This window comes from Cryptococcus depauperatus, chromosome 6 (assembly GCF_001720195.1).
Source record: "Cryptococcus depauperatus CBS 7841 chromosome 6, complete sequence".
Classification (NCBI taxonomy): Eukaryota; Fungi; Basidiomycota; class Tremellomycetes; order Tremellales; family Cryptococcaceae; genus Cryptococcus; species Cryptococcus depauperatus.
Window position 1 is genome coordinate 411,316 of NC_089473.1, and position 26,780 is coordinate 438,095.

General features: G+C 48.5%; 16 protein-coding genes across 16 annotated transcripts; 10 read left to right on the forward strand and 6 right to left on the reverse strand.

Annotated features, from left to right (window-relative positions):
• Nucleotides 1-381: 381 nt before the first annotated feature.
• L203_104897 (uncharacterized protein) lies at nucleotides 382-986 on the reverse strand (the record flags this gene model as incomplete). The annotated part of the gene is made up of 3 exons (XM_066214270.1): nucleotides 382-566; nucleotides 630-744; nucleotides 810-986. The coding sequence occupies 3 exons, from the start codon at nucleotides 984-986 to the stop codon at nucleotides 382-384; spliced, it is 477 nt and encodes a 158-aa protein (XP_066070367.1).
• A 422-nt stretch (nucleotides 987-1,408) lies between these two features.
• L203_104898 (arsenical-resistance protein) lies at nucleotides 1,409-2,740 on the forward strand (the record flags this gene model as incomplete). The annotated part of the gene is made up of 4 exons (XM_066214271.1): nucleotides 1,409-1,658; nucleotides 1,714-1,856; nucleotides 1,941-2,027; nucleotides 2,084-2,740. 4 exons carry the CDS (start codon nucleotides 1,409-1,411, stop codon nucleotides 2,738-2,740), a joined length of 1,137 nt encoding a protein of 378 aa, XP_066070368.1.
• Nucleotides 2,741-3,921: 1,181 nt separating this feature from the next.
• On the reverse strand, nucleotides 3,922-5,725 carry L203_104899 (phosphoglycerate dehydrogenase; the record flags this gene model as incomplete). The annotated part of the gene is made up of 4 exons (XM_066214272.1): nucleotides 3,922-3,926; nucleotides 3,981-5,139; nucleotides 5,188-5,476; nucleotides 5,652-5,725. 4 exons carry the CDS (start codon nucleotides 5,723-5,725, stop codon nucleotides 3,922-3,924), a joined length of 1,527 nt encoding a protein of 508 aa, XP_066070369.1.
• Nucleotides 5,726-6,008: 283 nt separating this feature from the next.
• Nucleotides 6,009-7,772, forward strand: L203_104900 (uncharacterized protein; the record flags this gene model as incomplete). The annotated part of the gene is made up of 5 exons (XM_066214273.1): nucleotides 6,009-6,376; nucleotides 6,422-6,959; nucleotides 7,003-7,320; nucleotides 7,367-7,547; nucleotides 7,597-7,772. 5 exons carry the CDS (start codon nucleotides 6,009-6,011, stop codon nucleotides 7,770-7,772), a joined length of 1,581 nt encoding a protein of 526 aa, XP_066070370.1.
• Nucleotides 7,773-7,876: 104 nt separating this feature from the next.
• On the reverse strand, nucleotides 7,877-8,698 carry L203_104901 (uncharacterized protein; the record flags this gene model as incomplete). The annotated part of the gene is made up of 2 exons (XM_066214274.1): nucleotides 7,877-8,363; nucleotides 8,406-8,698. The coding sequence occupies 2 exons, from the start codon at nucleotides 8,696-8,698 to the stop codon at nucleotides 7,877-7,879; spliced, it is 780 nt and encodes a 259-aa protein (XP_066070371.1).
• A 159-nt stretch (nucleotides 8,699-8,857) lies between these two features.
• On the forward strand, nucleotides 8,858-11,640 carry L203_104902 (uncharacterized protein; the record flags this gene model as incomplete). Its single annotated transcript, XM_066214275.1, has 7 exons — nucleotides 8,858-8,883; nucleotides 8,934-9,099; nucleotides 9,142-9,325; nucleotides 9,372-9,387; nucleotides 9,521-9,624; nucleotides 9,673-10,990; nucleotides 11,046-11,640. The coding sequence occupies 7 exons, from the start codon at nucleotides 8,858-8,860 to the stop codon at nucleotides 11,638-11,640; spliced, it is 2,409 nt and encodes an 802-aa protein (XP_066070372.1).
• Nucleotides 11,641-11,927: 287 nt separating this feature from the next.
• Nucleotides 11,928-13,499, reverse strand: L203_104903 (uncharacterized protein; the record flags this gene model as incomplete). Its single annotated transcript, XM_066214276.1, has 5 exons — nucleotides 11,928-11,949; nucleotides 12,008-12,332; nucleotides 12,385-12,744; nucleotides 12,801-13,059; nucleotides 13,128-13,499. 5 exons carry the CDS (start codon nucleotides 13,497-13,499, stop codon nucleotides 11,928-11,930), a joined length of 1,338 nt encoding a protein of 445 aa, XP_066070373.1.
• Nucleotides 13,500-13,749: 250 nt separating this feature from the next.
• L203_104904 (uncharacterized protein) lies at nucleotides 13,750-14,964 on the reverse strand (the record flags this gene model as incomplete). Its single annotated transcript, XM_066214277.1, has 7 exons — nucleotides 13,750-14,110; nucleotides 14,156-14,372; nucleotides 14,441-14,495; nucleotides 14,539-14,645; nucleotides 14,689-14,732; nucleotides 14,776-14,852; nucleotides 14,896-14,964. 7 exons carry the CDS (start codon nucleotides 14,962-14,964, stop codon nucleotides 13,750-13,752), a joined length of 930 nt encoding a protein of 309 aa, XP_066070374.1.
• A 685-nt stretch (nucleotides 14,965-15,649) lies between these two features.
• Nucleotides 15,650-16,124, reverse strand: L203_104905 (uncharacterized protein; the record flags this gene model as incomplete). The annotated part of the gene is made up of 3 exons (XM_066214278.1): nucleotides 15,650-15,892; nucleotides 15,939-16,030; nucleotides 16,088-16,124. The coding sequence occupies 3 exons, from the start codon at nucleotides 16,122-16,124 to the stop codon at nucleotides 15,650-15,652; spliced, it is 372 nt and encodes a 123-aa protein (XP_066070375.1).
• A 209-nt stretch (nucleotides 16,125-16,333) lies between these two features.
• Nucleotides 16,334-16,876, forward strand: L203_104906 (uncharacterized protein; the record flags this gene model as incomplete). Its single annotated transcript, XM_066214279.1, has 1 exon — nucleotides 16,334-16,876. One exon carries the CDS (start codon nucleotides 16,334-16,336, stop codon nucleotides 16,874-16,876), a length of 543 nt encoding a protein of 180 aa, XP_066070376.1.
• A 950-nt stretch (nucleotides 16,877-17,826) lies between these two features.
• L203_104907 (uncharacterized protein) lies at nucleotides 17,827-18,363 on the forward strand (the record flags this gene model as incomplete). The annotated part of the gene is made up of 1 exon (XM_066214280.1): nucleotides 17,827-18,363. The coding sequence occupies one exon, from the start codon at nucleotides 17,827-17,829 to the stop codon at nucleotides 18,361-18,363; it is 537 nt and encodes a 178-aa protein (XP_066070377.1).
• Nucleotides 18,364-19,256: 893 nt separating this feature from the next.
• L203_104908 (uncharacterized protein) lies at nucleotides 19,257-19,808 on the forward strand (the record flags this gene model as incomplete). Its single annotated transcript, XM_066214281.1, has 1 exon — nucleotides 19,257-19,808. The coding sequence occupies one exon, from the start codon at nucleotides 19,257-19,259 to the stop codon at nucleotides 19,806-19,808; it is 552 nt and encodes a 183-aa protein (XP_066070378.1).
• Nucleotides 19,809-21,348: 1,540 nt separating this feature from the next.
• On the forward strand, nucleotides 21,349-21,864 carry L203_104909 (uncharacterized protein; the record flags this gene model as incomplete). The annotated part of the gene is made up of 1 exon (XM_066214282.1): nucleotides 21,349-21,864. The coding sequence occupies one exon, from the start codon at nucleotides 21,349-21,351 to the stop codon at nucleotides 21,862-21,864; it is 516 nt and encodes a 171-aa protein (XP_066070379.1).
• Nucleotides 21,865-22,491: 627 nt separating this feature from the next.
• L203_104910 (uncharacterized protein) lies at nucleotides 22,492-23,007 on the forward strand (the record flags this gene model as incomplete). Its single annotated transcript, XM_066214283.1, has 1 exon — nucleotides 22,492-23,007. The coding sequence occupies one exon, from the start codon at nucleotides 22,492-22,494 to the stop codon at nucleotides 23,005-23,007; it is 516 nt and encodes a 171-aa protein (XP_066070380.1).
• A 1,044-nt stretch (nucleotides 23,008-24,051) lies between these two features.
• L203_104911 (uncharacterized protein) lies at nucleotides 24,052-24,573 on the forward strand (the record flags this gene model as incomplete). The annotated part of the gene is made up of 1 exon (XM_066214284.1): nucleotides 24,052-24,573. The coding sequence occupies one exon, from the start codon at nucleotides 24,052-24,054 to the stop codon at nucleotides 24,571-24,573; it is 522 nt and encodes a 173-aa protein (XP_066070381.1).
• Nucleotides 24,574-26,140: 1,567 nt separating this feature from the next.
• Nucleotides 26,141-26,542, forward strand: L203_104912 (uncharacterized protein; the record flags this gene model as incomplete). Its single annotated transcript, XM_066214285.1, has 1 exon — nucleotides 26,141-26,542. One exon carries the CDS (start codon nucleotides 26,141-26,143, stop codon nucleotides 26,540-26,542), a length of 402 nt encoding a protein of 133 aa, XP_066070382.1.
• Between the last annotated feature and the right edge of the window lie 238 nt (nucleotides 26,543-26,780).

A 26,780-nucleotide genomic window follows, 5' to 3' on the forward strand; every position in this document is an offset into this window, starting at 1 on the left:
CTTACATACATATCCTGGCTCTTCCATCTATAATCGTTCTCCAGTGATGTATCATACGTCCAAGCATACGTCCACGCATACTCCAACCATTAATTCTTATTCTTATTTCTTCCTCTTCCAATATTGCAAAGTCAGAGACATCCATTCATCTATCCATCTTCCAGTATCTATCAACCTCAATTCAACCAGTCAACCCAACCAACCCAACCCATTCGTGGCACCACGATTGGAAACCAGCCCTGTCACGGGTGACATGCCATTGACATCGTTTTGTTAGCACTTGCTAGAACATATAATAACAAAATGGTGTAGTTTATATTTGAAACCCACGAAGCTGCAAGGCAATGGACGAGTCTCATTTCCGGTTCCAGCGAGAGCAGCTCAAGGTGTAGCCCAAGCGGCAGCATTATATTCATCCATCCACTCAACATACTCGCTGCCCGCCTGGGCCCAACCCTTGATGCCTTCGTGGAGTATGACACTTTCTATAACATGGCTGTCGCCGCTGTCGACTATGTGGTCTCTAAGCCAACCAGCAGCTCTGGCGCCACGTCCTCGGGATGAGGCTGAGAGCATTCCTTGTCAGCAACGAGCGAGACGAGGGCGAGGCCTACGCTCCCATAACTTACAGCAGTACCAAATGACCTTGGGCACGCCGGCGGCTCGCAACATGGCGTAGAATGTCGGAATGGCTGGGTAAAGGCTTTGCGCTGGAAGGTTGATAGAGCCTCGAATGGTACCACCCTAAGGCAAGGAATGTGAGTTGCACCCATCCAGAAGACGGCCAAGTCTAAGCTGGGCAGACATACCTCGTGGTCGTTGCGCCGAAGGTCGACCAGTACAAAATCACGGCCAGCGACTTTCTCGCTCGTTTTGAGCAGCTCCAGTAGCTCTCCGCGCGTCATCTTGTCTGGCGCTGGGCTCCTCGGGGCAGGATACGCTGCGTGCCAAGATGGAGCGCCAGTGAGGCTTGAATCTTCTGGCATGGCGAGTTTCGTAGCAGTTGACAATGTATAAAGACGTTTTGATTGTCTAAAGAACAGTGCCGCGGGTTTAGCAAGAGCAAGACTTGCTGTTGTAAATGGCTTGGTGAGGTTGTGTGGCAATATATAAAAGATTGGGCCAAAATCTCATCGGAGTTCACCGGCCAGTAGATGTGTCACGACGCTGTTGTGATTGGCTAGAGCTTCTGCAGATCTAAACAAAAGGTGCCCTGGATTATTTAGTATTCTCTCGTTCATTACTCAACATGTGTCACACTTCGATGCTGATTGGCTGAACGTCCAATGTGGCAAATCGTAACAGTCAAAAGCAGTCGAATGGAATAAAAAGCGATATTTTCAAGCCTTGGAAAAACATATTCCCACATTGCAGCATATGCCAAACTGAAAAGCTTCTTGCAGTGACCATGACGGCTGAAGCAAGCGCTGACTCGTCGTCTTTCAAAGAGCAGGCCGATCTGGAGAGCCCATGCAAAAGGGACGCCGACGGCGCCAAAGAAAACATATCCGCATTCGCATCGCTGGGATGGCTGGATCGCTTCCTCGCCTTGTGGATATTCCTCGCCATGGCCGTTGGCATTATCCTCGGCAACTTTGTGCCCTCAATCGCGCCAGCGTTGCAGAAGGGCAAGTTTGTCGGCGTATCGGTGCCAATCGGTGAGTACCTGCGCTGTAGCGAGATAGTTGGAGCTGACAGCGCCTTGATCCACAGCCGTAGGCCTCTTGGTGATGATGTATCCGATACTGTGCAAGGTCCGATACGAGTCGCTGCACAAGCTCCTATCGCAGCGTGCCATATGGAAACAGATACTCTTTAGCATTATTTTGAACTGGGTCGTTGCCCCATTCGTCATGGTAATTTTCCCTTCTGCCCGGATGGATGTGCATGGTCGGGGCTATGCCGTTGCGACACAATTCTAACATGTTTCGACTTGCTAGCTCGCCCTCGCCTGGGCTTTTCTGCCCGATAAAAGTGGCCTGCGCATCGGTCTGATCCTTGTCGGGTTAGGTAGATGCATTGCAATGGTACGAATAGCCCCGAACCCATCCCATAGTCATGAACTAACATGTACGATATCCAGGTTCTCATCTGGAACAGCCTAGCCGGCGGCGATAACGAATACTGCGCCATCCTCGTTGCCATAAACTCCATCCTTCAGATCGTCCTCTTTGCTCCTCTGGCCGTCTTCTTCATCCGGGTCATCAGCGGAGAAACTGGCGGCAACAACATCTCGTACCCAGTGGTTGCTACGAGCGTGGCAGTATTCCTCGGTATTCCCCTAGCGGCTGCCATCATCACGCGCTTCACTTTGCGTATGACTGTTGGGCCGGACTGGTACGAACGTGTGTTTCTCCGAGTCGCGGCGCCGTGGTCTTTGCTTGGCCTGCTGTACACTATTCTAGTCCTCTTTGCGTCGCAGGGACGACAGGTCGTCCACCAGGTGGTGTCTGTGATCCGAGTTGCGGCGCCGCTAATCGCCTACTTTGTCTTGATATTCTTCATGACACTATTCATCACACACCGTCTCCGCTACACGTACTCTCTTGCTGTGACGCAGAGTTTTACAGCTTCTAGCAACAATTTTGAGCTAGCGATTGCCGTCGCCGTCGCCACTTTTGGACCAGACAGCGATCAGGCCCTCGCATCGACTGTAGGTCCGCTTATCGAGGTTCCTGTCCTGCTTGGCCTAGTGTACGCTATGCGCTTGATACGGAGAAGATGGAACTGGAAGGACTGAAATACGGACATCTCGTTGAGACGGAATGAAGCATCTGGTTTAGAAAGAACCTCTACTAGCACAATCGGTTAGGGAGTATAAGCGTGCTGTACATGTAGTGTAGGTGTAAGGTTAATTGTGTTATATATGTATATTTGCATGTCTATATAAGAATAGACAAAGTAAATTGTTTCAAGAGCGTATATGTCAAGGATTTGACTCCGTCTATAGATATTGCATAGGATGAAGTAAACTATAAACATGAATGTTATGGAACTATGCTACGTGACACCTAGTTAGGCGTGCCAGTTACTCCGCAAGCCTATCTGCTTCTGACAGTATATAATAATCACGTGACCTAATAGATACATCCACTCTGTTCTTTTACTTCGACATGTAGTATAAAGATGGATATCACCTTATTGGAACTGCATGCTTTCATCTGATAACGCATCTGATCATGTCCGCAGATTTCAGCCCTGTCCATACATCGGGGCCATTCTTCCTGAATGACTCAGTGAGAGTTATCTATCATGGTGTGTCATCACACGGCTTGCCATGGTACTATCAGGATCATGTACCAAGTTGGGATAGTAGAAGACAGGATACGGTGTATGCAGAGGAGATGGTATATTGGGTTGAACGGGAACGTGGCTGAAGGACGTAGAGCAGAGAAGATATAAGGAAGGGATTGTGGTGGATAGTTCCCCAAGGAATCAATCTTGATTGCTGTCAGAGTCTATTTCAGATAAATACATCTTGTCCCAGCACCTCGAGTCCCAAGGCCTTCCGTCCAAAGCCCGATAATCCATCCTATCCCTGACACGGGGTGAGGAACCACCCAGGAAGACTGAGTGTCGAAGTTTTTTTGCTTTGCTTTTCATTTGCGAATCACTCAACTGTTATACAATGCGAAACACCATTCTCAGTTCTTATGACACGTTTTGAGAATAGTAGTCGTTACTGACACTCATCATTTGTAGCATTAGACAAAACATATCTTTTACCTAATAATGCGTGCTTGCATTGTGATTAGTAAAAGACAAAGAACATGAATGCATCAGGATGAACTGATTAAAATATAACAAAAACATCTTTCTTTCTACTTGATCTTTCCAAACAAATGGAGCTACATCAGAACTTTATAAAAATATCTCTATGCGAATTTTGATATCTATCTTGTCCCCAGTCTATGGAGATTTTTAGTCTAATCAAGGCAGTTAGCACATGGACGCAACTTGGCGAAAAAGAAAGATCTTACAGAGTAACCTGGTCAGAATATCTGTCTTGGTGTTCTTGATTGCTTCATATATGCCTTCTACCTCTTCTTGACCAACTCCACTGATATCTGCCATCAAGTATGCAATATCACCTTTCGAATCAGAAAATTGCTTCTCAATATTATGGGCAGCGAGAACATTATTAATACCCCTCAGCACACCAGGCTCATTTTTGTGAACGTGACAAACTCGAATATGCCTCTCATCAGCCGTGGTGATGGCACGCAAGTCGACTTCTGGAAAATTGACCGCGCCGATAGTGGTGCCCTGGTTAAGGTATCTGTTGAGGGCCGTAGATACTTCAGAACCAATAGCGCGCTGAGCTTCTTCAGTAGAACCGCCAATATGAGGAGTGAGGATAAGATTGGGAGCCTTGCGTAGACGGGGAATAAAGTCGCCAAGAGACTCGTTAAACCCTGGACCATTGGAACCCGGTTCTTTGGGGAAGACGTCGATGGCTGCACCTGCGAGATGACCCGACTCAAGGGCGTCACACAAAGCCGAGAGGTCAACAACTTTGCCTCGGGCGTTGTTAATAAAGAATGCACCAGTCTTCATTTGTGCAAATTGTTCAGCACCCATCATGTTGATCGTATCAGGGATTTCGGGAACGTGCAAAGTGATAAAGTCGGCTCGGGAGAGGAGGGTTTCCAGGCTGTCAACTTGGGTGGCACTGCCAAGCGGCATAATGGGGATGACATCGTAGTAAATGACATTCATGCCAAAGGCTTCAGCCAAAACCGAGAGTTGAGACCCAATGTGGCCATAACCGACGATACCTAGTGTCTTGCCTCGGATTTCCCAGCAGCCCTTGGAGAGCTTGTTCCAAATGCCGGCTCGCATCTCGTGTGCCCTGTCAATAATCTGCCTAGACAGGGCTATAATCTCGGAAATGACCAATTCAGCCACGGAACGAGAATTTGAAAAGGGAGAATTGAAGACAGCAATACCTCGCTTGGCAGCGTGTGTGAGATCGACTTGATTGGTACCTATACAGAAACAACCAATAACAAGGAGTTGAGGATTGGCATCAATGACCTTGGCGGTGATTTTTGTCTTGGAACGGATACCAATAGCCTGGTAGTTAGACAATTTGGCAAGGAGCTCCTTCTCTGAATAAGCCTTGGTAACATGGTCAACCTAGATATACCGTCAGCACATGCTACATCGATGGGGAATGAGACCAACTTCATAACCCTGCTGCTTCAAGTAATCAGCAGCGTCCAAGTTGATATTTTCAAGCAACAGTATCCTTGCCTTACTCTGCCTCTTCTCATGGCCTTGCTCTGTAGGATAATCAGAGGGCAGAAAAGCTGTAAGTTGGCGGGCTATACCAGCGAAAGTACCAGATGTCTGGTTACGCAGATAGCTGGTAGCAGGCGAAGTAGAGAAAGTTGAGAGCGCTCTTGGAGACGAGCCGGTTGGTGGAGACTGCGAGTACGCAGAAATGCCTCTGGTGTTGGCGGGAATTGGAATACTAGCCATAATAGTTAATAAATGGCAAAGTGGAGGTTGGTTTGAAGGGATGATCAGTAGGATAACGAGATCAAATGTGATGTATTTCGAGGACTGTACTTGAACTCTTGCCAGAGTTCAATCCTATGAGGACGAGTGGCGAATGAGGCGACGCTGGAATAGAATGGATTACTCACAAGTTGATAGGTTCAGAAGCAGAGACTGAGTTCCTTCTCGGAGCGCTTTGAGGAATGTTAACTGGAGGTACCATTGAAATAGTAGGAATAGGTGTAGATGCAAGAGAGAAAAAGGATTAGCTGCAATGGCTATATAGTATAATTATAAGCCAAACGTTTTAAAGGGTTTTTGAGAAAGAAAGAAAGAAAGAAGAAAAAAAGAAAAAAAAGAAAAGTCAAATGCAATTCCGAAAGACAGCCCGAATCTGAGCACAACATATTTCGAGTTTTGCCACGTGGGTTGCGCGTGGCGAAGTGGAGGCATATCTCTTTTGACATTTTTCAGAATCTCTTCTTTATACTTTCAATCCACCAGCTATGGAATTTCTTCCATTAAGAACCCTTCCTTCTGCGCCAAGGCAGCATTCAACGTCTAACCCTCATTCCGCACATTTTCACGCATTCAGACATCCATTATTCATAAAGCACCCAGCTGCAATTACCCACATACATTTTTGTCCTACAGTACCATATCGTTATGCTGTTACTTCTTCCACAAGGGTGCTCATATATGCTCCAAAGACAGGCAAGGTAGTCAAGACAATATCCAGGTTCAAAGATACAGCAAGGGGAGGGGAATTCAGAAAAGACGGCAAATTGGTAGTCGCAGGCGGGGACGATGGTGTAGTGCAAGTATTTGACGTCAACAGTAGAGCTGTCTTGCGAACAATGAAGGGACACAATCAGTAAGGCTCTAATATGCTTGTCACTTGGGCTTACTTTGATTCAAGGCCAGTCCGAGTCACCCACTTTTCATCCCATAATCCCCAAATCCTCTCAGCGTCAGACGATACCACTGTCAGATTATGGGATCTTTCTACTCAACAGTGTCTTTCTACCTTCGATTCTCATACAGACTATGTCCGCTCGGCTGTGTTTTCACCTATCGACCCCAACTTGATTCTGACTGGTTCGTATGATTCGACTTTACGATTACATGATGTGCGTATGGCGTCGAGTGAAGCGAATGTTGTAACGATGCGTCATGGCGGGTCGCCTGTGGAAGACTTACTCTTTTTCCCCTCGTCTCCTGTAACCGTCTCCGTAGGTGGCCCCATTCTCCGAGTATGGGACTTGGCAATGGCTGGTAAATGCGTGCGGGCGCTGTCCAACCACCAAAAGACCGTGACTTGCGTTTCGTTTGATGGAACTAAAGGGCGAGTGTTAACGGGTGGGTTGGATATGATGGTCAAGGTATATGATGTGGAAGATTGGAAGGTAGTGCACACGATGCGGTATCCTGCGCCTGTCATGTCCCTTGCTGTCTCTGTATGTTCCTATCATCCTTTTGTATAAAGCTCATGTCCATCAGCCCGACGACACACACATAGCAGCAGGTCTTTCTGATGGTACTCTTTCTGTACGACGTCGGGTCCCAAAAGTGTCAGAAATAACTAGCGAGGCGGCGCAAAACACTGCGATAACCAACGGCACGTATGGGTACTTTGCAGATATGGAAGCTATCTTTGGTACAGGCTATATCAAGGCAAAGGGGAAGGACAAGGGGCCGGCGGTAGGACCGGCAGATGAGTTCAGAGTGGAAACTAGGAGAAAAAAGAGGTTGAGAGACTTTGACAAGTATCTCAAGACGTTTAAGTATTCAGCAGCTCTTGACGCAGGTCTTAACAAGGTAAGTCTGTACTTGGCTTAATTGTTTGGTACTAATGGGTTGGTAGAATGTCAGGCCAACAACAGCATTTGCTCTGATCCAAGAACTTGTACATCGCGATGCTTTGCGTATAGCTCTTTCGGGGAGAGATGATGTAACGTTGGAACCCGTATTAAATTTCATTGCTCGACATATTACGGATCCCAGATTTGGCGAGATGGCCGCAGATGTTGCTGGGTTGATCCTCGGTAAGTACATAGATGTTTGTTGGACCTGATCATTAAATCAACGCTTCAGATATCTATACACCCATCTTGGGACAATCCCCCACATTGGACGAAATGTTGGGTAAAGTCAAGACACGTGTTGAGAGGGAACTTGGGTTTCAAAAAGAGTTGATCAAACTACGAGGAGCTTTGGATATGGTGCTTGCTCAATCGGCATTAACGCATGCTGGTTCTGCTGCTGCATAGATTAATCCAAGAATATTATCAACATATTTCGGCTCGCTTCATAATGATACAGATGTACATGCAAGCGAGTCAATCATACATATTTGTCTCCTTTCCCACAGATCTCATTTATCCGGAGCTGCACTCATCGGCTGATCACCTGCTCCATTCTGATATTCGTCATTCCCTTCTTGAAACTCATCATCTTCCAGACCAAACTCATCTACTTGTTCCCCTGTTGCATCTCGTCTTCTCTTCGGCATCCCATTCTCATCAAAATATCCTTCCTCGTCACCTCCATCATTACTGTAATAGTCATCTTCCGAATCTGACCATTCGTCTTGTTCGTCCGAATCACCCTTGTACGACATGAAAGCTCCTAGACGCGAAAGTCTCTCTGCTCGCGCAATCTCGTCCTCTTGCCTACCCTCCTGCATTGCGTTTGACTCAGTATAGCGTAGCCGAGTATGGCTTCGTTTGGCAGATAGATTCCTTGGTAAACGGGGCTTGGGTGATATTGATCTCGTAGGATTGATGGAAAGAGATGACAACGAAGCGGCTGTTTGGTTTATATAATCCCTCTGACCTAGCAGTAATGTCTGATCAATTGGTCTATTCTGTATCAGTTACCGCCGCACACTCAGGCTCACTTACAAGATGAGACTGTTCTTCGCCAAATGTACCTCTGACTGCTTGATAGTCTGCAATGCTCGCTGCTTACCACTGGCTAAAACTTGAACGTTTGAGTGCGGCTGCAAGCTCATGTTTTGCATCATCAACTCTTGTTGCCGGGTGAGCAAGTCCTGACGCGCTTTCTCCAGCTTTATTCTGACTGGGTCATGTCCGCTAAAGAGAGGAGATGCCAGAAGGGCAGCGTTGCGCTCCAGGCGTGTATTTACTTGGGGAAGAGAAAGGCTAGCAATATCTGTTGTAGGCGACGGTGGCATGTCGTTGTAAAAGATGTAAAACTGAAATGAATGTAAAAGTATATGAATGCCTAGATATGTCATTTACAGTTAGGCACGCAAATAGGCATGCAACGGTATATCAATTACTACACTTCCTTTTATTCTCTTTTTACTTTTGAACGTATAAATCATTCCACGATGAGACCCAAAGTATTAGAAATAGCGTGAGTAGGCTACCACTTATATGTTGTTTCCCAACGCTGAGCCTCTCTAGCTGGCACGAAACGCAGGCGGTCTACTCGGCAGACTTTCAAGCACTCCCACCCACCCATCTCAAACGGCTGCTCGCAGTTTCCTCAACGGATGATGCAGACGAAAAGACATCGCAGCATACAACAAGCAGACAGTATAGAATGGCCTCTGCGGGTGGTGACTCCAAAGTCAGAGTACGTTATTGAGTCTAATCGTCAGCTTACTTCTAGATATGGATGGTATATCCAAACATCCCCTCTATCTCCTCTTCCACTTACACCGCTCTTACGGGCCAGGACTATACTCAGCACCCACCGCGCGTAGAATACCTCGCCACACTATCAAAGCATACTGCTCCTGTGAATGTCGTGCGGTTCAGTCCGAATGGCCAGATGTTAGCTTCCGCTGGTGATGGTATGACTGGGAATTGGTTGCGGAATAAGGCTGACCACGTGGATAGACGGTAATGTAATACTGTGGGTGCAGAGTGACAGGCCCAATGTACCCTTTGGTGAGAGCTCAGAGGATCAGCCGGATAAAGAGCATTGGAGGTTGCAAAAGATGCTACAGTGAGCTAAATTTGTGATGTGCCAAAGCTAATATGTAAAGGGTCACTACAAAGCATGTCTATGATCTTGCGTGGTCGCCTGATGGAGAGTTTTTGATAGCCGGCTCTACAGACAATACAGCTACTATTTGGAAAGCTGCTACGGGTAAGTCCTTTTCCGCGTTATTGCCGATTAGTACTTGACCAGCTTTAGGCGAGTGTGTATACGCTTTAAGAGAACATTCGCATAACGTACAAGGCGTGTCTTGGGATCCGTTGAATGAGTACATTGCTACGCAAAGTAGTGACCGTTCAGTTCACGTCAACTCTTTTACATTTCGTGGCAATGTCGCCGAGGTTCATCCCGTCTCTCGTGCAACTCGCCTGGACATTCGTCATTCTCGCACACCATCAACATCATCTGTAAGACCTAGCATGGCGCGACGTGGCTCAACCACATCGGAAGCCGGATCGGCCATCACCACAGCTTCGGATTTCCCCGAGGCAAGTTTTCCTTTGCAGTCGGCTTTAGCGGCAGTTGTCACCGCAACGCCTGCAACGCCTTCAGCTTCTAATCCTTCAACTCCTCAGCCTTTGGTACCAGCGCCTATGAATCCTCCGCTATCTAATCGTCCAAGCTCACGTAGATCCTCATTTTCAGGCTCACAGGCTGCCGCTTCCCCAGCTTTGAGTGCGGCAACATTCAATAACCTTGCTCGCGCCACAAGATCACCTTCACCTATCCCTCCTTTACCAGCCATTCGCGCTGCGCCAGCCATGACTGTCAATCAGCGACTTTATGGAGAAGAAAGCGCTACTCGCTTTTTCAGACGTTTGACGTTCTCTCCTGACGGAAGTCTCCTTTTAACACCAGCTGGACAAATTGAAGACCAAGTCTTCAGGAATTCTCCCCTTCTTACCACTAGATCATTACCCCAAGATCCCGAGCTGAGCTCATCATCGTCTATTCCTAGATCTAGACACTCGACGGCCAACCATGATAACAGTAGGCCCACTGCTTATATCTACTCACGAGCCAACCTTGCGCGGGCCCCTATTGCGCATTTACCAGGTCACAAGACGAGCAGTGTAGCTATCAGATTTAGTCCGGTGTTCTACGATCTTAGAACTGCTTCTAGTAGCGCTGGCACGAGTTCAGGTTCAAATGGAGGGTTGGGTGTAGGCGCCGGATCAACCGCAGTCTCAGGCGCTCAATTACATGCAGAACCAAGACATGTTATGCTAGACAAAAACGACAAACAGCCTGTACATGTCAGCTTGATGATGCCTCCTCCTCCAGCGCCACCAGCTCCTCCTTCATCATCCTCAACATCGACTTCAAAAGAAATCCCAAAAGAGGGAGGAAAGGGAGGAGAAAAGGAGGAGAAGATGGGAAGTGTGTTTGCCTTGCCGTATCGGTTGTTGTATGCGGTTGCGTGTCAGGATTCAGTGTTGTTGTATGATACACAGCAAGCAGGACCGATTGCCATTTTCAAAGGACTACATTATGCCGGGTTTACAGACCTTGCTTGGTGAGTCCTTCCTTCTCCCTTGCGACCCAAGCTTGTGTTAACGGAGGCTATACAGGTCTCCAGATGGTCAATGCCTCCTTCTTACCTCGGCAGATGGTTACTGTTCTATTATCATATTTGACCTTGGTGAACTTGGAACTGTTCATCCAACGCAGCAGCATCATCGTCAATTACAAGCTATCGCACAATCACATTCTGGCGCTATTGTAGGAGCAGGTTCTCATTCGCATCGAGAAAGCATAGGCTCTGCTTATTCGAATCATGGTGCCAGTGGAGCTGCAGGTAGCCCCGCAATAGGTGTAGCAAGACAGAGTCCTACACCTAGTGTGCTGAGAAGCGATCGAGAAGGCTCGACAGCTAGTAGTCTGGCCGGCGGTGTGGGCGGACCTTTTGTCAATATAACTGGGTCTATATCAGCAAGACCACCGCCGAGTGTGGCGAGTTCGACGACGAGTACGACAGAACAGCACGTCTTACCGACGCCTACACCCAGTGAAAAGGAAGTGCCTGTTGGGCTTGGTATAAGCCGAGGTACTGTTAGTGGCGGTATTGGGGAGGAAGGAAAAAAACGCGAAGGCGAAAATGAAGCTGCTGAAGGGACAAAGAAGAAAAGAAGAGTGGCCTTGACCCATCTGGAGGAAGAGCCATAAATCGTCGATGTATATATATATATATATGTGGTAAAGCCTGTAAGAGGTTCAAAAGGTATACAGAATCCAGGTTGAGATTTTATTTTTGAACGGAAATAGTTTAGTACCATCTAATCTTTTTTGATGTGATTCCTCATGCATGTAACGCTTGTACGTCTCATTAAGCTTGATTCAGGTCATTTCTTCATCAAAGCACAAACACGATCTGGTATTAACAGACTGCTCACAGAGAGATATATTGTTTGTAAATATGACGTAACAAGAGGCATTTCTTAAGACTGCTTTCTCTATCTTTCATCGAAAGGATTCCTGCAAACATTCAGCATGTGTTTGGGTCTCATTCGATCCTGAGGTGCAGTCAACTTACTTGGTGTATTCCAACTCATCATCGCTATCCAGCCTAAACGGACTTGCCGCAGGCGGAGTAGGGGGAAGTTTGCCTACCAGGCTTGCCGAAGGCAAGTTTGGATTAGGATCACTCTTCTCCTCGTTCCCTTCTTTCTTGACAGGCGCTCCTGTTTTGTCAGGGTGAGAAGAGGATGGAGATGAGGCTGACAATAGGTCGACTCGTTTCTTTGGAAGGATGCCAAGTTTTGCGGGATCGATCTTGCCTTGCTTACTAGGACTGGTAGAAGACCGAGAGAGGTCAACCTTGTCAGGGGATGTCGTAGTTCGTGGTGGGAGAGGATCATCTGCGTCCACGTATCAGCCAAAACCCTTTTGAAAGTTGAGAAGAAGTGGTACCAAATGCATCAGAAGGCTGCCACCTTCTAGACTGTTTTCTCACGGCAGACATATGGCTTGACTGTTGGTTTGGTCCCTGGTTCATGTCGAGAGTGCTCTGTAAAGAGACGCTCTCTGAGCGATCACTTCTAGACGAATTAGACGTGTGGTCATCCCAAAATCTACTGCCCCTGTTTTGTTCACCGCCTCGGCTACCTCCCGGCGCACCTGCTTCACCATACGTACGAGAACCTTGATCGCTAGGGTAGTTGCCGTGTTGGTTCTGGTTATTTTGAGCAGAGCGCTGTGCTTGTGTCGCTTGAAACTCTGAATATTTCGCTTTTGCTTTCGAAAGGAGAGAGGTGAATGTTTGTTTTCCAGCTACCATTGAATTCCCAAAATCAACCACCTACCAAAACAGAGACAACATCACTAACCTTCAGCGAACCTCTCAATCTTGTCTTCCATCTGAAGCAACCCAGGGGGATTATCTCCCCTAGCTTCGTGTTCTGCTGAATGCTGGTCATCCCCTTGAGGCGGATGACTTGGTCGTGTGCGCCGAACTCGAGGCTGATAAGGTAGCTGTCTCGTAGACGAGCCATGGGCAGCCTCGTATTGCTGTTGTCCCCGTCGATACTCCTCCTCGTCTTGCATCTGAAGCGACCGGGCAAAGTCTGCGTCAAGGTCAACTTGATGCTACAAGGGTGCATGCCAAACACAACTGTCAGTCACTCCCAGACGTTTAGCCAGAAGAGAGAGCCTACGTCAAGCCTTGTGCCGCCAAGCTCGTCAGGTTTGAAATTTGGATCCGTCATACCTAAAAGCTGTTCAATAGACCGATCCGTCGAGCCATTACAAGTTTCCAACACGAGCTCAATCACCGAAAGCTCAATAGTGGGAAACATGGCGCGTAGCTCGTTCACCTTGGGATTAGGATGAGCCTCGACAGGAAGAGCCGTCTCTGCTTGTACTGGGATTGTAGCTTCAGCCATCGCCACAGGATTGGCAGCTCTGACAGGACTGGCTGATTTTGGCGGAGAGGATGGAGCTTTCTCTGGGACCACCGGTGGCTCTACATGCTCCTTGATAACAGGAGTCGCTGCTGAGTGTGCTAGAGTATCTGTTGGAGAAGCCATGATTCAAGAAAAAAGGTGAAATGGTTTTAAAAGAAAGAAATCAAAATCAACAATTAACAATTACTTTTATTACAACCGATAAATTACCGAATTATTTATTCTTATCTTTGTTCTAAAAAGAAGGTCTTTTCTGCATTACATCTATAACAGGGTAAAGCAAAAATAATAAAATAGTCCATTGCCAGCACCCAAAGCATGACCCAGCTATATCTTTTCACTACGCTCGTCGGCTATGCTGACCTTCAGCACCTCACCGCTGTGCATCATACCACCGTATTCCCTTGATCTCCCAGTACGCTTCTGTGAACTGGCTGGGGTTCTGGTCGACAAACGCATCACAAGTCATGCCTGTACTTGCTTCGCACCTAGAACCGTGCCAGGTGTTGTCGCCCCATCCACCGCAAAAGGTCAAATTGAGAATAATTTCATGGTTGGAGAGATAGCTTGTGAGGTTACAAGAGCTCGACGAAGGCAGGACGGCCCAAGGCGTGCCCCAGGTGGATTCATCAACGGTCAACGCAGCAGAGGAGATATCTTGCGGGACACTGTTGTCGTCTCGCGGCCAGAACCAGAATGCGATGGCTTGGTTAGCGTCTCGCTTCATGGCGTATCTAGGTGGTCGTCAGCTCCTCGCCTCAATTGGCCATCCCACTGACATGCCGCCACCAATACTGTTGAAGCTGGGCCCGAAACTGGTAGGACGCTTGTCGTTGACCCCGCATCCTTGGTTGCTTCCACCGCAATCATTGCTCCTCATGTCGCCAGTCATATTCCGGCCAGTGGCTGGCATGAAGCATCCCTGGGTTGTGTGCAAGGAGCCGAGATTGTGACCTTGGCCGTTGACGCCTTCGACGATGTCAATCTCGCCTCCCGCTGGCCAGTCGTCGCGGTTACACGTCCAGAACGCTATCTGTCAGTCTCGTTTGCACTCGGCAACGTACCAGGCCAGGTGCCGCAACCTTGGGGCATGTGGGTGGCATCGATGATGAGTAAACCCTGGCAAGATCTCAGCGACTCTCCTTGTCAGTTTCTGACTTACGTCGCCAAACGTATCTTTGCTGTGTATCCTCACCGAGTCTCTGCCTCGCGAGCCGCTCTGGACCTGCTTGAAAGCGTCGCCTCGCAACACAAAGGTGCTCTCGTCCGCTACTCGCTGTCAGCAAGTCCAACACGCCGTCTCTGTCCCTACCCCAAGAGAGATTCTGAGACTGAGCGGTCGGCAAGTCGACATAACTGCTGCTATCAGAAGGAGCAACGCCATAGACAAATTACACACTTGACTCGGCCGTGGGTAGGATCGTCAAACGTCTTCCAGTCGAATGCGTCAAAAAAGTCGGTTCCCTTCCAGTTTCTCTGTCGGCAGTGGTGAGCGTCCTGCGAAAGCCAAGATACCTACCGAGAGCGAAAAAGTTGCTGCTTGGCTGAACGGCAGCACCAACGAGAGCGATAGTAAACGAAGGATCATGCTGTATACACTTTGCATGCGAGCAAATCCAACAAAACTACGACGGATACTTAGTATACCTCTCACTCCTTCACTGTATCCTAATATTTAATAACTGACAAAAAAGAACGATCATGTCTTAGTTATGCCTAGTTGTGTGCCAGCAAGGGGATAAACCACCAGTGGCACACACATTTACGGGTTTCCAAGATTGAGAAGCGGGAAGAAGTGGAGCGATGTATAGTTGGCGCCACACTGTTGATGCTGCAAACTTGGTGAAACCCAGACCTTGGACGTTTATGATGTTGATGGGCGGAGTGCGTCTTTGCTATGAAAAGTATTGTCCGTCATACGATCCGTACGATGTGAGTGGCAGGCGGTGGACCTCTAGAGGAGTCGCCGCGTGCATGGCCGCAGCAATGCACATATGCATGTTTAGAGGAATTATCAACGTTGCTGGCAAGTTTGCCAGCATGTCAGCGTTGTTGATGATATGAGGATGCTGCCACTATCGGCGTTATATGGAACTAGGATGTTGCTATGGTGTTGCATGTAGAAATATTGAATGATTAGTAAATGCATCTATACATATAAGTGATTTCTCATAGAAAGCAAGCTTCGGCCTTCACCTTACCCACGATTCTCCTCCAGTTTTGACAGCAATCCTGGGCCATCACTCGCCGTACACCCTCAAGTCATCGCCAGCTCAACGTACCCCGTCCCCAGCACCTGAACCTTCCAACAGCGAAACGGTTGAAACAGAGAAATCACGTAAAACTGCAATCTCAACCGACATGCCAGCCTTGTCAATCGCACCACCTCGACGCACTCTTCCCGTTATGGCAAATCTCCATGCCAGCCACTCTGACGTAGAGCCGATACAGCCATCTACAGAAAACGCCCCGATACACCGCCAAACTCGAAACGGAGTTGCCTCTACCTCATTTCCCTAGTCCATAGGCCACTCAACCTGTACCCGCGTTACCATCTCTCACCACCACCGACGCAAAACCTTTCTCTAGCCTCTCTTCCAGCTTCCTTACACACCCACATCGCTTCGCAGCCACTCCCAACGTCGATCCAACTCCTTTCACGCCTGAAATTAGCAGTAGCCAACCCGAGATATTTCATTTGTACGACCCACCCTCCAATGTCATCCCATACGATGCTCCGTTCGCCATCTCGCTGAAACAACAGCTGTGGAATGGAACTTGAGAAGAATCCGAAGCGACCGTTTACCCAAATCTTCCTTTGGGTCTGTCAACCAACATGGCTTCAGTAGAATTTTGAAATGGCGTAATGTATCAGTGGCGAAGTGGTCAAGCATAGCCCTATAAATACCTTACCCAATGCTCTCTGTGTTGGCTCTTATCAGACAACCCTTTTCATCATGTTGGTCAACCCAAAGGTCGATGACTTTTCTTTTCTTCTTACAGAAGACTTTGATCCTAAGCCTCCACTAGTTAACCGTACTGCAGATTCTTTCACAAGCAATGCAAGAGTGTCGACAGCAGGGGAACTTTCAAGAGGAACTAGGCCATCCGGATCACATTTTTCAAGCGCCACTGATATTCATTATGTGAACGGAAGTCGTCTCAGGCCGCTAGATCAACAGATAGGTTGGTGGGAAAGAATTGAGGAAGAATTTAAGCAGGAGGCGATTAGGCAGCAGATTGAGCGGGATACGAGAGATGGCACGATTCGTGGACTAGAAAGATCAAAGGCAGCATTGAGTGACCAACTTGCCGAATCCAGAGCCGAAGTCACATCCCTACAAGAGGAAGTCGCATTCCTACGAGAAGAACGCGCATTCCCTAATGGGAAACCCAATAACGAAGATTTAAACAGATTTATGAAGAAGCTACACGCTTCAGCTATGAGAGCGTCGCGGGAGGACGCGAACTACGGCGGATTACGATGGCCGGATATCTAGCGATTGAAAAAGAGAAAACAAAGAACGTTACAAGATACTGTGATGTGCTGGAGTAGAAACATATACATGTTATGCATACGACATAATGTGTAGCCTCGTTTTCATATCCGAGGTTTGTCGATGATAGGATAGTGCTGCCACTATCGACATTACATGGAACGAGGATGTTGCTATGGTGTAAGTGCGTCAGCACTGTACACTGGGAGTGGTAAAGATGGTCGATAAGTCCGACAACGAAGAACACTTAAGGATAAGGATATGGATATATAGATCAACCGTAGAATACCTTTACCTTGGTGTCAGGATCATGTACAAGGTTCGGATATAAGAGCACAGGATACTGTGCATGCCTCAGAAATGGTATAGTTGGTTGAACTAGAACCTGGCTGAAGGACGCTGAGCAAAGAAGATATAAGGAAGGGATTGTGGTTGATAGTTCTCCAAGGAATAAATCCTGATAGCTGTCTTTATCTATTTGACATAGATATTCCTAGATAAGCCACTCGTCCCAAGGACTCCCAGACCAAGCCCAAGAATAACCTCGCTCCTGACACACCACCCACACAAAACCTTCCTCTCACCTCTCTCCCAATTTCCGTACACATCCACATCACTTCCCAGCCGCTCCAAACCCCGATCCAGCTCCTTTCATGCCTTGCACCCAGCAGTCACCAAGCCGAGACATTTCATTTGTACAACCCATCGTCCATTGTCATGCCATACCAAGTTCCATTCACCATCTCACAAACACAACGACGTTGGAGAAGGCACTTGAAAAGTAAGCACGAGAAATGACCATTTTTCGTACTATCCTTTTTGGCAATCAGCATCGCCGCATAGTCGGACTTTGAGATGGCGTGACGTATCAATAGCGAAGTGGTCACTCATAGCCCTATAACACTGTATCCACTGCTCTCTGTGTTGGCTCTTATCACACATCCCTTCTCATCATGTCGCGCGATTCAACTCAGCAATATCAATCTTCGCGTCCGGGAGACAGACAGCGGTCTGACGCGGCCACGGGAAATGGTTTGGTAAACGGTGCAGAAGGGTCGACAGGAGGAAGAGACTCTCCCTCTGCGATTGCAGAGAATTCGCCCACTGATCAGCATTCGAGACCGGGAGCGTACAATTACCACCCTCCCTCCGAGTCGAATAATGGTGACTCTGTGAATCCTCGTGTCCGTGCTTTCCTTACATCCATGGGGCGAGAACATACGGATGACACTGCAGATCTGCAGACATACATTCCAGAAACGCTTTGGAGCAGGCTTGAGGCAATGGGTCGTGACATACAAGCCAACAGACAAGCCAACAGACAAGCCGGCATAGAACCCCAGAACCATAATGTTACAGAGTTCAATTCCATAAGGAACGGACTCGCGGACTGGTTGACGGGGCGGTCTTCCGCTTCGGGGCCAGACGAGCCATGTTCGGATGCGGAGCGGGATAGCACAAACGGAGACAACGGTACGATGGCTGGATAAGTACTGACTGAAAAACGCATGCTGCAAGATACTGCGATGTGTTTGGGCAAATATATACGTGTTATGCATATGGCATAATGTGTTGGGTCGGTTTGATATCCAAGGCGTCGATGATAGAATGGTGCCACTATCGGCGTTATATGGAATCAGGATGTTGCTATGGTGTTGCACGTCGCAATATCGAATGTTTAGTAAATGCATCTATACATATGAGTGATTTCTCATAAAAGCAGGTTTCGGCCTGCACCTTACCCACGATTCTCCTCCAGCTTTGACAGCAGTCCTGGGCTATTACTCGTCGCACGCCCTCAAGTCATAGCCATCTCAACGCACCCCGTCCCAAGACCTGAACCCTCTGACAGTGGAACGATGGAAACAGAGAAACCATATAGAACTGCAATCTCAACCAACATGCCAACCTTGTCAATCCCACCACCTCGACGCAATCTTCCCATCTTGACAAATCTCCATGCCAGCTACTCTGCCGTCGAGCCACATCAACGGCCTCCCAGCACAGCCAACACCAAGATGATCCACCATCTACACACAACAGACCTCAAGGTAATGCTCCAGCCTCTCCCAACTCCTCCCACACCTTCCACTCAGCAGCCACAACCCAAGATATTCCATTTGTACGATCCACCCTCCATTGTCATCCCACGCCCAGCTCCATTCACGATCCTGCAGACACACCGACGTGACAAAGGCACTCGGAGAAGAAGCATCCGGCACGGCTGTTCTTTCATACAATCCTTTGTGTCTGGTCATCAACCTTGCCGTGTCGTCGGACCTTGACATGGCGTAGTGTGACGTATCAGCAGCGGAGGGGTCCAGCGTTGTGCTATATATACCGTACCCAGTGTGTCGGTGTTTATCACACATCGAGGCTTATCATGAAGTGCGATTCACGTCAACAATCTTATGCTTCGGGTCAGGGAGGCGAACAGTCTTCTTATACGGCCTCGCAAGGTGATTGGACAAACGTTGCAGGATGGTCGACAGGACAAGATAATACCTTACCGTCTGGAGGGGAATCGAGTGGACCACCGCCCCCATATACGACTAATTCCAGGGCAGATCGTGATTGCTCTGGTATCGTTGCACACATCGCACGATGCGCTCTTCGTGGTGTCGATCATGGGCTCGACGAAGGTTTTTTTAGAAACATCACGTCTGTTGGTCCTAATGATGTACTGGGTGAGGTCAAGACTGGCGAAGTGACAACAAAAATATACATGTGGGATCTAACTGCAGAGGACACCGCCATTCGGAGGACAGTTCCTTATCAAGAAGAAGAATCGTGTCTTCTCAGTAACATTGCTGATATAGCAAAATACAGATGGGGTGTGAGACGAAACGTACAAAATTGCTTGAACTGCAGTAACACGATATATGGTAATGTGAAGAATTCACGGACGCCTTTGTTGGAATCAATGATCCAATAGCTCTTAGGTCACGTGATATGGGATAACAATACATCTACTGTTCTAGTTATCTATTGTTCTACCTATTGTAGTTTAGACCGACCTTGTTCTCAAACTGTACATATATAAGTAGGAAGCTTTTCCTCCTGGTTTATCCTTTGCCACTTAGAGTGCTAAAGGATAAATCAGTGGCCTATCATTACATTACATACTACAACACTCAACAGCCTTAACGGGGCTGGGTCTCGCTTTGGGGCAAGGCGAGCGACCATTGGGCATGGGCGGGAATGGCATGGCGAGGTGACACTAGGATGGTTGGATACTACTGGTTGAAAAGAAAGCATGTGCAGGATACTGCGATGTGCTGGGCACATATATACGTTCTATGCATGCCACATATCGTGTAGGGCCGTTTTCATATGCAAGGTGTTGATGATAGGATGGTGCCGCCACTATTGACGTGATATGGAATCAGGATGTTGCTATCGTGCAAGTGCGTCAGCACTACACTGCGAGTGGTAAGGCTGTCCACGGAGCACACTCAAGGGCAAGGATATGGATATATAGATCAGCCGTGGAATACTTCTACCTTGGATACTTATTTCATGCCACACCAGTGCTAGATTTGCTGTATCAAGAATTGTAACAATATATATACTATTTTACATGGTGTTTATCATCGACAACTCAGTGAGGTACTCCTGTGTCTACATAGAGTGTTGCACGTCGTAACAACATCAGTTTAGTAAATGCATCTATACACGTGAGTGATTTCTCATAAAAGCAAGTTTCGGCCTGCACCTTACCCACGATTCTCCTCCAGTTTCGACAGCAATCCTAGACCATCACCCGCTGTACACCCTCAAGCCATCGCCAGCTCAGCGCACCCCGTCCCAAGCACTTGAATCGCCTGACAGTGGAACGACTGAGATAGAGAAGCCATGTAGAAGCGCAATCTCAACCAACATGTCAACCATAACATTCCCACCAACTCGAAGCACTCCTCCCTTCTCGACAAATATCCATGCCAGCCACTTTGCCGTAGAGCCAATACAACCACATACAGGAAACACCTCTATACACCGCCAAACTCGAAACGGAATTGTCCCCTGGCCCATGTCCCAGCCCATAGGCCACTCAATCTGTACCCGCGTCACCATCTCTTACCACTACCGACGCAAAACATTTCTCTGACCTCTCTCCCAGCTTCCTTACACATCCGCATCGCTTCGCAGCCGCTCCCAATCCCGACCCAACTCCTTTCACGCCTTAACCCAGCTGTCGCCTACCGAGACATCCCATTCGTACGACTCACCCTCCGATATCATCCCACACCGCGCTCCGTTCACCATCTGACAAACGCAACGACTTTGGAGAAGGAACGTGAAAAGTAAGCACAGAAGTGACCATTCTCCATACTATCCTTTTTGACAACCAGCATCGCCGCACAGTCGGACTTTGAAACGGCGTGACGTATCCGTAGCGGAGTGGTCAAGCATAGCCGTATAAATACCCTACCCAGTGTTTCTGTGTTGGCTCTTAGCAAACAATCCTTCCCACCATGGAGCGCGATCCAGAGTATCTTCATAAATGGTTTAATAAACTGGAAGCCGGCTGGGAACAAAAATCACCAGCCGGCCCCTCTGCTAATAATGCAAATGCGACTTCAATTAATTCCTCCTGGCCTGCTCCTAATGCGACCGCCTGCACTGCTTCACATGAATCGCGTCGGACCATCATCGAGAATCAGCAATCTCAATTTGAGTCGATGACAAGTGAGCTTCAGGACACTAAGAAGGAGCTGGAAGACGCTGAGATTGGATGGAGCAATTGTTCTATCAAGAATAAGCGGCTAAAGGAAGCTTTATCACGATCTCACTCTATGCTTGCCGCTGTCGGGGTGGACAACGAACAACTAAGAGCCGACGCTGAATTGTTGTTTGAAGCGTACCAGCACTTTTCTAATAATGGACAATATTCAGGAATCAATAACACAGTTACGGGGCAGTCTTCCGCATTGGGGCAAGGCCAGCCAACTTTGGGCAATGATAACACTGGGATGGTTAGATACTACTGATTGAAAAAAGCATGTTGCAGGATACTGTGATGTGGGCAGATACATATACGTTTCATGCATGCGGCATCATGTGGAGGTGTCAAGATTAGGTCACTCGGGTGGTTGCAGTGGTTATGCCGTTGGGACTGGATACTACTTGGTAGTTGGGTTCTGATGTATAGAGACAGAAAGCTAGATTCATTCTCTGGGGTTGTGTCTCTACGTTGTCTATCCTTGTATGCATCTTCGACGAGACAGTGTAGACAACCCAACATACACTTCCACCACCCTCACTTGCTGTGTTTCTGACAGAGGCAATACTCCAGCCCCTCCCAACTCCTCCCACACCTTCCACCCAGCAGCCGCCAACCCAAGACATCTCATTCGTCCGACCCACTCTCCATTGCCATCCCACACTGCGCTCCATTCACGATCCTACAAACACAGCGACTTGACCAAGGAACGTGAACGTAAGCACCAGAAGCGATCGTTCTTCCATACTGTCCTTTGTGTCTGACCACCAAGCTCACCGCACAGTCGGACTTTGAAACGGCATAACGTATCCGTAGCGAAGCGGTCAAGCATGGCCCTATATACATCCTACCCGATGCTCTCTGTGTTGGCTTTCATCACACATCTCTGCTTATCATGTCGCGCAGTTCAACACAACAACCTCAATCTTCTTCGACTCTGTCTGCTGGACAGCCGTCTCATAGGGCACTGGAAGGTAATTCGGTAAACGGCGTAGCAACGTCAACAGGAGGAAACTCTTTGCTTGTGACTGTAGAGGGGGAATCGGGTGAAGACCCGCCTTCCCGTCATTCGCTTGCTGGTCTGCTTTCGACGCTGGGAGCGTTCCGTTCCCGCTTTTCCTCCCAGTTAAATGAAGATGCCATTGCTCACCTTGCATCCATCAGGCAGCAGACATATACTGTAGAAGAGATACAAAAGATGGCTGAGGGAATAGTTTCTCGACGAAGCGCCGGCGTAGGAGGACAGCTGGAGTCTGACGAGGATCTTGCAAAGCTCATCTACTTAATTGACGAAGTCACGAACCGGTTCACGGAGCAGCGTCTCGCTTCGGAGCAAGGTGAGCCATCTCTAAACGCGGAGAGGGAACAGCATGGCGAGGGAGACTGGGATGGTTGGACAAGGACGGGTTGAAGATGAGAAAAGAAGATGCTGCAGGATACTGCGATGTGGGCAAAGATATATATATGTTATGCGGCGTAGTGTGTTGGGCTGTTTATATGCAAGGTGTTGGTGATGTGCTGGTGCCGTCACCACCAGCGCTGTATGGAGTTGGACGTAGAAATGCTATCTGTTTCGTTGTGCATTTCCATAATACGAGTGGTTTCTCGTGGATTAATCGTCAGAAGCCGTGGTCATCACACCACTCATTGATTGCTATCACCGGTGGAAACTGGCTCCAGCCGGCACAGCTGGGTTCCAGGACGAGGACAAATTGGTTTATAGGCGAACCAAGGAGCGGGTTGCTAAGGGGTTATCCGTTTGACTACCAGCAACAGCACATCGCCTGATCCTTGTCTGCCTTGTCGGCATAGACGATATAGACCCAGGACCGACGTGCAGATTCCCACCCAGGAGCACCCAGTCGACATGGCCGAGACAACCAGGCCAGCGGTGAGACGACTCTGCGCATATGTCCCTCACCCATCACCCAGCATACACCGTCCTATGCACCCGTTTCCATCTGTTACTGCTCCAGTCCATAGACATAAAACACTGCAGGATGTCTCATCCTCAAACGGCATCCACTGGGGCCCACACCCCTATCGCCGACGCCATCTCGCATGTCGCCACGACTGACCGTTCCGCCTGCAAGCCATCCGCCACCGTCCAAGGCCACCGATACACCCTCGTCGGCATCCGTCACCACCGCACCCTCTCCGACCCCTTCCCAGCCTCCTTACACATCGCTTCGCAGCGACTTTCATTCATGCCATGCCACACCGCGCTCCATTCACGATCCTGCAGACACACCGACATGACAAAGGCATTCGGAGAAGAAGCACCTGGCATGGCTGTTCTTTCATACAATCCTTTGTGTCTGGCCATTAACCTCGCCGCGAAGTCGGACCTTGACATGGCGTAGTGTGACGTACCAGCAGCGGAGTGGTCCAGCGTTGTGCTATATATGCCGCACCCAGCGTGTGTGTCAGTGTTTATCATACATCTCTGCTTACCATGGAGTACAATACAGATCCACATTCTTATGTTTCGGGACTGGGAGACGAAGCGGTTTTTACTACGGCCTCGCAAGGTGGTTGGACAAGCGTTGCTGGGGGGTCAGGACAAGAAGGCTATCCCTCTCAAACTGAAGGAGAAGAGGGCCTCACTCGTTCCAGCGCGGGTCGTGGTCGCGCTGGTATCTTTCCATACCTCTCACTGAGCGGTTGGAATGGTGAGCCGCATGGGCTAACCTACGAATTTTTTAGAAAAATCAAAAAAGCTGGTCGTAAAGATCGACTGGGTAAAGTCAAGAATGACGACGTGACAACAGAAATATTTATGTCGGATCAAGGTGTACCTGACAACACAACTCGAAACACAGTTCCTAAACAAAAAAAATTAGAAAGGCTGCTTCGCGAAGAAATTGCTAATATAGTCACACTAACTGACGAAAGAGAGTTGGACCGAGCCGCAAAAAAATGCGTGGAGCTCAGTGACAAGATATATGCCAAGGCGTGGGATCCACGAGCAGGTTAACAGGACTGCATTTCGCTTCGGGGCAAGGCGAGCGACGTTTGGGCACGGCGGGGATGAGACTACGATGGTGAATAAGGACGGGTTGAAACAAAGTACGTGGCAGGATACTGCGATGTGCTGGGTAGATATACACGTTCTATGCATGCCACATATCGTGTAGGGCCGTTTCATATCCAAGGTGTTGAGGACAGAAGGATGCCGCTATCGACATTACATAGAGCTGGGATATTCCTCATAGTATGGTGTTTATAGGTGCAGGGCTGTCACGACTAGGTGTCAGGATGATGTACAAGGTGCGGATATAAGAAGACAGGATACTGTGTATGGAGAGGAATGGTGTAGTGGGTTGAACTAGAACGTGGCTTCTGGATGCAGAGCAAACAAGATATAAGGAAGGGATTGTGGTTCATAGTTTTCCAAGGAATGAATCTTGATAGCTGTCAAGTCTATTTCAGATAGATACTTCTACATACTCCACTCGTCCCAAGCACTCCCAGACCAAGCCCAAGAACAACCTCACGCCTGACACTAGGTCACTCGGGTGGTTGTAGTGTTATGCCGTTGGGACGAGGTACTACTTGGTAGTTGGGTTGTGATATAGAGAGACAGAAAGCTAGGTTCATTCTTTGCGTTGTCTATCCTTGTATACATCTTTGACGAGACAGTGTAGACAGCCCATACACACCCGACTTCATCCTTGCTGTGTTTCTGACCATGTCTTCAGTGTTCCATCGTTATCTCCTTATCTTCAGTCAATGCATCTATACACGTGAGTGATTTCTCATGACAGCAAGTTTCGGCGCACGCTTTACCCACGACTCTTCTCCAGTTTTGACAGCAGTCCTGGGCTATTGCTCGTAGTATACCCTCAAGCCATCGCCAGCTCAACCCACATTATCCCAAGACTTGAACCGTCTGATAGTGGAACGATGGAAACAGAGAAGTCATATAAAAGTGACATCTCAACCAACATGCCAACCTTGTCAATCCCACCACCTCAATGCACTCCTCCCATCTTGACAGATCTCCATGCCAGCCACTCTGCCGTAGAGCCGACACAACCATCTACAGGAAACGTCCCGATACACCGCCAAACTCGAGACGATGTTGCCTCTGGCCCATTTCCCAGCCCATAGGCCACTGAACCTGCACCGACGTTAGCATCTCTTACTACCACCCACGAAAAACCTTTCTCTGACCGCTCTCCCAATTCCCTTACACATCCACATCGCTTCGTAGTCGCGCCCAGCGTCGATCCAGCTCCCTTCGCGTCATGAACCCAGCAGCCGCCAACCGAGACATCCCATGTGTACAACCCACCTTCCAATGTCATCCCATGCCAAGCTCCATTCACCATCCTGCGAACACAACGGCTTGAAGAAGGAACCTGGGAAAGAAGCACCATGAATGACCGTTTCTCCATACTCTCCTTTGTGTCGGTAAACCAACATGGCTTCGGTAGAACTTTGAAATGGCGTAACGTATAGTAGCGAAGTGGTCAGGCATAGCCCTATATATACCCTACCCAGTGTTTCTGTCTCAACTCCTATCACACATCCTTCTCATCATGGAGCGCAGTCCAAATCAGCCATCTCAATCTCAAGCTTCAGATACGAGAGGCGGACAGCCGTCTGAAACGACCACGAGAGATGACGCGGCAAGCGTTGCAGACAGGTCGACAGTAGGAGGAGCCTCTCAGTGTCGGAAGCCAAAATATGATCCCCCCCTCCCCCCCGGGTTGAATCGTTATGGCTCTGTGAATACTGGTGGCTCTCTGTATGATGAACAACTTGATGTAGTTGCATCCATCATCGCCGATTCCATGGCCGGCTATAAATCCCCTGGGGAGTTTGACGGATCCCCGTCTGGTGTTCCAAGCACCACCCCTGCTATTCCACAACGATGCAATCTCTCCATGATGGGTGATTGGATGAGCACCACGAGTCCGGATGGAAGAAGTGTAGTGTAGTGCACGTTGGACCGCTTACCAATGAGGACTACATGGGCCTTTTAAAGAGGCGGCGTCCACCTTCGGGCACGGCGGGAGTAGCATGGCGAGGATGAGACTAGGATGGCTGGATAAGGTCTGGTTGGAGATGAGAAAAAAAGATATTGCAGGATACTGCGATGTGTTGGGTAAACATATACGTTCTATGCATGCCACATATCGTGTAGTGCCGTTTCATATCCATGGTGTCGATGATGGG